The following is a 10,065-nucleotide window of genomic DNA, read 5'->3' as shown; positions in this document are numbered from 1 at the left end:
CTTGTGTCAGCCTTATTCAGAAATGCAAGAATTTTATCAAATCCATAATCGAATTTGGAAACTTATTGATGGCTCATAATCCGACGCAATGTTAAACGTATAGGCAGAGCTGAAAAATATCAAACCTCTCAGTTGACTGCTTGACCAGCTTCACTCACGGAGAAAAAAACACTGTAGTTTGAAACAACAAACATGTTTGTTGATTGATGATCTAATAAAATAGCTAGCTAGCACTGGATGCCGATCATTATCGGCGATTTTTTTTCTGCACACTTTAGCCGATATTTTATTATCATTGATTATAAGATTCATGTAAAATTTGACAAAAAAAAAGTGCAAGCAAGCGAAATTTCCCATACCCATTCAAATTTCAACCGTGTTACAGAGCGCGAGGGCTTAATCAGTTGCATCAAAATTGTTCTCAGTAATTTTAGACGCAAAAGGGGATTGGTGCTATAAAATTTAAATTGTATGTAAAAACATTGATCCATCCTACTGTATAATGACGTCTCAGGAATCTAAAATGGTGTGATTTGACAAGATCGCTTAAATGTTTATCAAGATTTTGTTCTTTTACGCATATTAATTGCTTGCATCGATTTTGTTCATCTTAGTAATTTCAGCGATGCATCCAATCCTGATTCTGCAACACTGCCGGTTATCTTAGATGTGGTCAGAGTTTATTTTCTTGCTGCCCGTTTAGCTGGTTATCGAACATTTTTGATGATTAGATGTTTCGCATGCACGGGTTTGGTTCACTTTTTTAATTGGCATGTTCATCTGGTTATCGAAAAAGCCGCTCTTTGATGTGTAACATGCCTGGGTTTGGTCCACTTTTTTAATTAACCACTTCCGGCAGGACATCCGGAACCGGTTCCGGAACACAACCGGTCCAGATACGGTCTGATACTATTTTCCTGCTTACCGTTCATCTGGTTATCGAAAAAGCCGCTCTTTAATGTGTCGCATGCCGGGGTTTGGTTCACTTTTTTTTATTGGCCACTTCCGGCGGGACACCTGGAACCGGTTTCGGAACACAACCGGTTCATATACGGTCTGATACTATTTTCCTGCTTACCGTTCATCTGGTTATCGAAAAAGCCGCTCTTTGATGTGTCACATGCCTGGGTTTGGTCCACTTTTTTAATTGGCCACTTCCGGCAGGACATCCGGAACCGGTTCCGGAACACAACCGGTCCAGATACGGTTTGATACTATTTTCCTGCTTACCGTTCATCTGGTTATCGAAAAAGCCGCTCTTTAATGTGTCGCATGCCAGGGCTTGGTTCACTTTTTTTATTGGCCACTTCCGGCAGGACATCCGGAACCGGTTCCGGGACACTACCGGTTCAAACATGGTCTGGAACTATATTCCTGCTTACCATTCATAAGATTATCGAAAATGCCGCTATTTGACGTATCGCATGTATAGGTTATGTTCACTTTCTTATTTGTCCTCTTCCGACGGGACACCCGGAACCGGTTCCGGAACACTACCGGTTCAGATATAGTCTGAAACTATTTTCCTACTTCCCGTTCATCAGAAAATCAAAAATGCCGTGGTTTGATGGGTCGCATGCATGGGTTTGTTGCATTTTCATATCTGGCCCCTTCCTGGGGTACTGGTCCGGAACACCTAAATGGCCATAACTCCGGAACGGCTGGACCGATCTGAACCATTTTCAATAGGAAACAATGGGACAATGTAGCCCGTCGAATGAACCATCGGTCGTTGAAATCGGTTCATATTTACTATCTAAAAATGAGGTGACCTTTTTGTACACATACACACACACATACATACATACACACACACACACATACATACACACAGACATCATCTCAACTCGTCGAGCTGAGTCGATTGGTATATAACACTTGACCCCTCCGGGGGCTCTATCAACTTTTCGTTTTTGGAGTGAACATATAGCCTTTCGGTACACCTTGGTGTACGAGAAAGGCAAAAATCTTGAATTATTCAATTTTATTATTTAATTCTATGGGTTTTCCTGCTGTAATTATTATATGAAAGTAAGGAGATACTTTAAGTAAAGATAAAAACAAAAACATGCCGTTATTTACAAAAGATAATTAACTAACTAAAAACCGACCACAACTGATACATACACCTTTAAATTACTTCCCAAAATAACGTTTGCAGGGAAATAGTTCACGGCAGTTACATCCCAATGATAAAATATGGGCCGAGAAAGAAACTTGTTCACCGACAAAACAATAACGGCAACAAATCCACCAGATCTTTATACAAAGTGCATATATAAGTTGCTGTTCTGTGAAAATCAGCCATTCTGCAGTTGTGGCAAACAAAGACACAACTTTCGAACATCTAGTTTGACGCTGTTAGTGTTTTCATGCCTGACCATGAACACATACCATGAACTTGACTTTGCGGACGTCTGATCTTATCGGCATTGCAGCTTTAAAAAAAATCGAAAGGGGAGACAACTAGGATAGGCTTCACATAGGGACAACCAGGACGAAGCACACAATTTCAGGTAGATACCGAGGCAGACTCCGCGGAAGACAATCAAAAAGGAATCCATATGAAAACTTCAGAAGGCATCCATGGTAAAAGTCTGATCGGAATCATTGAAAGCTTGTAGAAATTACTTAAGAAGAAATCCTGGGAGAACTCCGGAAGAATTCGCGGAACCTGTACCAGGTGTTTCGGAGCGGCCATATCAGTTGATACATACTTCAGTCTATCTTTTCTGCCCCATTCTCTCGAAATCATGAAGATTGATGCGTCGCACGGCATGTTTTGTTTGCAGACCAGAAATGTCCCCGATGACGCCCCCCTTGAACCTGTGCTAGATGTTCAGTGGTGGCCATATTAGTTGATACAGACTTAAGTCTATCGTTTCTGAATCAGTCATATGAAATCATGAAGATTGATATGTCGCGCGGCATGTTTGGGTTGAAAACCAGAAGTGTCCCGAATAAATCCTCGCGGAACCTGTCACGGTGATCCGGATGGATCAACTTACTCCAATCTGGTTATTTCAGTTGTGTTTCACTGTTCGTAACGAAAATTTAGCTAAAAATCAATGCACAGTGGGAAAAAATAGGTATAAAACGCGAATAAATCGAATATCTCTGCTCGGAGTGGATGGATTCGAATGAACTTTTGACACAAACAGCAAAAATCTTTACAGTTTCAGATAAAAAGGGTGTCATTCGCCGCACGATGCTGGAAATCAGTGTATTGACTATTGAGCTCGTTTTACCCCGCGCTCTCTTTTTCACACCATTTTGAGAAAATTCTCATCTATTCCCGACTATCGTGCAAAACAAATGACTTATTCAACTCGTTTTTATGTAGAAACTTCCATTGTATCGGAAATTTAACATAAAATTGCTCCTTCTCTTGTCGATTGCATTCCACTCCGGGCGGAGATGCATGTGAAAATTTAAAGAAATAGGGGATATCGGGGTTATTTGAAGATGTTTCAATTTTTAAGGCCGTGCGGTGAGCCAAACCAGCTCCATTCGATACTACGGAAGTTTTAACACAAACACGAATCAAATAAGTCATTTATTTTGCACTTCAGGATTTTTCCAAAAAGGTGAAAAAGTGAGAGGGTGGGGTAAAACGGGCCCGATACACTGATTTCCAGCATCGTGCGGCGAATGACCCCCTCCTTATCCGAAACTGTAGAGTTTTTTGCAGTTTGTGTCAAAATTTCATTCAAATCCATCCACTCCGAGCAGAGATATTGAATTTATTCGCGTTTTATACCTATTTTATCCCATTGTGCCCAATGGTTCAAACACAATAACATACGAAATAATCACTTTTAGCTATTTAAGCCAATCCGTTTCGGTTGGACTTTACCCTCCTAGGATGCCAGGCCAAAACAATCGGTTTTTTTTTTTTCAAAACTTTCTAAAACGCCTTAAAATATGCTATGCGCTTACATCCATTTGTAATTGCAGATGATAAACATTTTACTCCGAATCAACATCAAAAATGCTATTTTTGATAATTTCGGATCAAAAATAAAATACTTCATGCATTGCTAAATCTGTGTATGGGTTATTGGTTCCTTTATTAAGCATGTGGCTCCCATTTTCATCCTGAGAAAAACAAAGGATTGAAGCTTGTTGTTTGATTTTTTTATTTTTGTATTTTTTGTTGGGAGTAAGCACGCATGAAAACAAAAAGAACGGAATCAATCGGTGCCATAATCGCTTGTTCTCGATCAGGATGAATATGGGAGCGTTAGATTACTGATGGCACACATACCCTACATGCCGATGAGGTAATACGTCAATGATTTTTACGGTGAACACACTAAAACGCTCACAACACCTTATTTGCTTATGCTCAAAATTAAAAGAATTCCATTGAATGAAAATTTCATTTTTAATTTTTGGAATATTTTGTTATTAAGCGTCGAAATATAAATTTTGCCAATGCCAATATAGTTCATCCTTCTTCTTCATCATTTTGACGTAACATCCCCATTGAAACAGAACCTACTTCTGGTTCCGCTAAATATCCGTGCGTTACCGTTTCAACTATACACAGTGTCGCACATAACAATAAGACCACCAGCCATTTTCATACAAAATGATCAAGTTTGACGATGTGATGCTTGGTTTTTAGTGAACCCCTTTGACTAAAATTTTGACCGTCGCATTGATATTACGTGAATATTGATTTGTGTTTAATTGATTGATTTCGGTTCACTACATCAAAAGTTATAGATAAACGAAACGACTAATTAGAGTGGAATGTAAATTTCTTCGATTTTTGTTCTATTTTTAAGCAAAGTCGATTACTTCACACATCTCATTCTCCGTAATCAATGCTCCGATTTAGCTGATTTTTCTACTGTATCTCGTCTACATATGATATGTCAAAGAAACAATGAGAAATAATTTTTAAGTTGTTTTTTCTCATTGAAAAAAAAATACACTTTTTAATATATTTTACGGAATTTTGCTAAAAATTAAGGAGATGGTTACTTAAACTAGCCAATATCTTGAATTTCATCAATCTGTTGCAAAACCTGCATTCAGAAGATCGAAAAGTATTATATCCGGCTTTTAATTTATGGAAAAAGATTTAAAATTAGTTGAACAAAATGCAAAACATTTGACTTTTAGTAAATTCCATTTTTTAATGAATTGTAAAACTCGATATTGCACTAAAACTCAAAAACTGTTCTACTTAAAAATTGTCGAAGCACGGTTTCGAAATCAGCACTAAATTGTGCTAAAAAAAACTGTGGTCGTTGACAGAAGCTCACGACTTTCGTTTTATTTTGTAAACTAGTGTTATCAATCAAGGTTAGCTTGACAAAATGTAAAAAATTCAGATTTATAGAACATTCCGTTCCCCAGATATATGTTTGAGAAGCATCAGAACCCGACTCCGGATAATCGAGTCCGACCTGTAATAGGAACAGATTCAGATTGCCATTACCAAAGGAGATATGAGACTATCTGATGCTTGATAATTGATTAGTTAGTACTAAAATTAAGGATGTTATTCAAACTTGGTGACATTTTTATTGAATTGACCACAAATAACCATCATAAATATCTGGTGTTAGAGTCTTGTCGCAAACTTTTGATGCAGTGAACAGAACTCAATCAATTTAATACAAATCAAAATTCTTGTAACTCCATGCCGGCTGCCAAAATTTCAGCCAAATCGGTTCACTAGAAACCGAGTACCATATCGTCAAACTTGGCCGTTTTGTATGAAATAGGACCAGTGGTCTTATTGTTTTGCCTAATACTGTAGGTATGGGCCCCATAAATAAGTATTCTCCTACTGGGTGCAAAAAATGATACCAATCCTTTCGCAGTACCTTCCATTCTATGGTAACGCAACTTTTAATTTTTGTAATTGAGGATTAACCGTGTTACTCATGGGCATGCGCGCTCCAAATGCACAGTGGTTATAACATGAACTTTATTGGAACTTATACAAGCCTTTGAATGAACAATCTATACTTTTTTCTGAAATTTGACCAAAAACTTAAGTCTGTTGTATTTACAAAACAAAGTGTGGCCAGAGACTAAGTTGAAATTCGGTGATAAGATATAAAGGTAAAAAACTGCTAACATATGTATGTCTACAAAAAGCCCAAATTTCATCATCTTTCCTTATCCTCAAGAGGGCAAAGCAGTGAAAGCATTTCACTGACGTTTTTTAAGGTCAGTAAAGTACTAAAAAAAGGTATTTCCCCCACTGTGCGGCGGACTGATAAGCAACCTTATCTAGGAAATGATTAGTGGAGTGGATTTGCCTATGAATAGACTATAAAAGAATCCCGATGACCCCCGTATTACACACTCTGGGATCAGCAGTTAAGTGAAGCAGTTACATTGCCTACAGAAACGACATCGCAATTCGAATTATGACGCGTGATAAATCGTGATAAAAATTGGATGTGACCGTTTCAGTTTCGTTTTCCTTTCCTGTCGTTTGTGTTCACACGGTAGTGCCGCACTGAGAAGCATAATTTGTGATTTAACACAAGTTTGTTGACAACATTTGATTTTCACCAACCATCTCTAAACCAACGGCGGCGCGCAAACGGATAGCGTCGTCTAAATGTAACATGGACAAAATGTACAATTTTGTGAGTATTTTTTTTTTTTGTTCAAAAAATGTTAAAAGTGAGACAGTAGATCAAATAATAACAGTTAACATTAACAAAATATTTCATTGTGTGGCATGAACTATTACTATTGAATGATAAATGAAAGTATGGAATTTACGAATCGATTCCTAACACCTTGCAGTATCGGAATAATTACCCTGTTGATCAACAGAGAAGTGCAGAACAAACTCATATACTCATAGAATAAATTTATTGGAACTTATTTTGCGCCTTAGAACTACCTATTGTGAATGTTTCAGACCATGCTATTCATACACAGAACCAGCACATATATGAAGCATTGAGAAGTGGTAACGATATCTCGGAACAATCTTCTGTATAAAATTACAGCAACGATCAATCTTTGATGACTAATGCAAAATAGTTCATTCCAAACTTTGTGGCTTTAATCCAAGAAGCTTAATTTCGTAAGAGAAAATTCTGCGTAAATAGATAACCTTGTAAACCTCGTGTTCCCTTTTGTTCAGTAAAAATGAAAAGGTGAACTTGCCTGTCATGTCTCGAGCATGTGTGCATGACAACAACGCAATTGTCTCTGACCTAACTGCCAAAGATACATGTGCTGTCACAATTGACGTATTTGTTGGAAACGGAACTCTGATTTGACCAAGCTCTGGAAACGATGTAGAAAGAGATGGAATAGGTGTCGTTCGATAGGGTTGAAGGCTTCAAGTCTGCTCGCAAGTCCTACATGAAACTTCTCCAAACTTCTGAACGATTAGGTTTAATTTTTTTTTTGTTTAGAGATACTTTACCGTTCTCGGCATTCGTCTCTTAACATTCGGTTTAAATTACTTTAAAATACTTCCAGTTAATCAGTTGAGTCAGACGGTTGAACAAAATTATTGCAAAATCTAACAATTTAAGTATTTCCGAGTGGAAGAACTTCGTTTGCTGAATTCCCTTTGATTAGGAATGCTCATTCAATACACTTTTTTCGGTTTCGTGGACTCTGGACAATCTGCCATCTTTTAAGGTAGTTATTCTAAATTTGATTCGAAGTATCGCAACCATCGCCGGGTATTACGTAGTCCACTTAATGCACCGGGACCAGATGAGATTTATTCTTGCTCCAGAAGTGATGTGAATATTTCGAACATGTTTCAATAGAACTATTTATTTGTAGTTTTGCTACGACATATTCCCCCATTTTCGCGGGATATTATTTACTGTGAGGTATATTGGACTGTTGAGGCTTTCTCAGTCTATAAGATTGAAATGGTTAGTTTGACATAATCCGACATTTCGGTCCCATGAATGGAACCTTTTTCAAGGGATTACTAAAAACGATATGCAACATTAGGACATAGACACAATAGAATTAACCTTTTAACTTACGCGAGAACACAAGACTATCACGCCGAGGAACTCGGATCCAATCCCACTCCCGACATACTCACAAAATGTGGGAAGGGTAGTAAAGCGTGGGTCCCGAGATGAACTAGTCTAGGGTTAAAAATCTCGTTAACGCTGACAAAAAAATTAACTTACGCAGTACACCGTGCCTCGTTATGCGGCTGGCGAATGTAGTTTGAGAGGTGTAGCTTCTCGTAATGCCCCTTATGTAAAAGTATAACACAAAAAATGTCATAGCACAATTTCATTGGTCCTGAGCCAGGTATTCTGGTGTCAAAAAAGTTTCAACCAACGCCAGATGGTTCTTAAAAAAAAAGAATGTTCATGGTGAGGGCTCGGAGTCAGTTTGGTTTTCTATTCCGCAGAATGCTTACCTGTTCTGTGGCTTAGTTGGTTAAAGCACCAGTCTAGCGAATACGGGGTCGTCAATTTGTCGATTAGCAACATTCTGTGCATTTTAACTACAAGTTTTTCTGTATGTTTATAACATACCAGCAAATCTGGTAAATGTCAGTAAAGGGCAACATACAGGGGATGGCCAAAATGTTTGGGATAGGCATCTTTTTTTTTCTCACAAAAAAGTTCAACATGCTATAACTTTTCATAGAGTGCATCAAAAAATCTCAAATTTTGACTGTTCATCAACCTGTTATATGTGCATCATTGGTACAAATTTGGGCTCGATTGGTTAATCTTTCGCAAAATTAGAACTGTTCGGGTAAAACACTATTTTTTAGACAACTCATTTTTGAGCTGTCATATCTCGGAAACCAGTGAACCGAATTGAATGAAATTTTGAACGTACACTAACAATATATAAATGCTTCACAAACTATTAAAACATAGATACTTTTTGAACTTTGAAAAAAGTTATCATGGATTGACACTTTCTGGATTTTTCTCGAAAAAATGTAATTTTTTTACTTCAATGTCAATAAATTTTAGTGTTGACGTCCAAAGATTTTCCACTTCTGTTCTCAAGTTATCTTTAATCAGATATATTAGAGGCTATTTAGATTAAAGGAAGAACACATTTAGTAATTTTTGTGCGGTATTGTAAATTTGACTTATTTCCCTCTGTATGGGTAAAATTTTTAACCCGGTACAACTTAATTCGCCGTGAGAAAATATTACATTTTATAATGTTGTATTAGGTATCAATATATTCACGCAGAAAAATAACACATATTAGAACCAAATTCAAAGAGACTTCATTTCTAAGTCGCGGAGTTTATTGAATCAAAAAAATATTTTCTTTGATTCCAATATCGGAGAATACACATAGCCAATAATGAGCAAGATGATTTAGTTTTACCCTGAGATTTTCAAGAGCAGATCTGGCCGTGAACGATAGCTCGCTATCAGTGATGCATATTATAACAGTACCCGTGTTCGATTCACGCATGCTTTTTTCATTTCGTTACCACTTTTAAACAAAAATATTTTGTTTTTGAATCTAAGTCGATGGATATTTGTTTCTAAAAAATATATACTTTGAAATCACAAAATTGCTTAGTTTCAAAGCAATAATGTTATAGATTCAAAGTGAAGAACTATTTGAAACTAAAATCAACGCGGGGAGGCTTGATTTTAGAAACAATGAAATGAATGCTTTGAAACTAATGCCAAATATTTTAGATTCAAAGCAGAAAAGGTATTAGGCCGTGGTTCAATGATTTATTTTCTTTGATTCAAAGCACTTTATTTTTGAGTTCAATATATTTTTTTCTGCGCGTTGTTGATAAACGTTAAAAAATTCATTCAATTCGGTTCACTGGTTTCCGAGATATGACAGCTCAAAAATGAGTTGTCAAAAAAATAGTGTTTTTCCCGAACGGTTCTAACTTCGCAAAAAATTATTCAATCAAGCCCAAATTTGTACCAATGATATTGCACATATAATAGGTTGATAAACAGTCAAAATTTGAGATTTTTTGATGCACTCTATGAAAAGTTATAGCATGTTGAACTTTTTTGTGAGAGAAAAAAAGTGGCCTATCCCAAACATTTTGGCCATCCCCCGTATATCAGTGTATCCTGAAGAAAG

At 37.0% G+C, this 10,065-nt stretch overlaps 1 protein-coding gene across 1 annotated transcript in view; it reads left to right on the top strand.

The window, feature by feature from the left end:
- The first annotated feature begins 6,321 nt into the window (after positions 1 to 6,321).
- The window catches only part of LOC115266603 (uncharacterized), a 41,463-nt gene continuing 37,719 nt past the window's right edge, over positions 6,322 to 10,065 (top strand). Inside the window, exon 1 of the mRNA XM_029873050.2 lies at positions 6,322 to 6,620. Within this exon, the coding sequence (XP_029728910.2) occupies positions 6,600 to 6,620 (21 nt within the window). The 5' untranslated portion in view covers positions 6,322 to 6,599. The remainder of the gene's footprint in view (positions 6,621 to 10,065) is intronic.

The sequence above is a fragment of the Aedes albopictus genome, chromosome 2, assembly GCF_035046485.1.
Source record: "Aedes albopictus strain Foshan chromosome 2, AalbF5, whole genome shotgun sequence".
NCBI lineage: Eukaryota > Metazoa > Arthropoda > Insecta > Diptera > Culicidae > Aedes > Aedes albopictus.
This window is presented reverse-complemented; position numbering and strand designations above follow the sequence as displayed.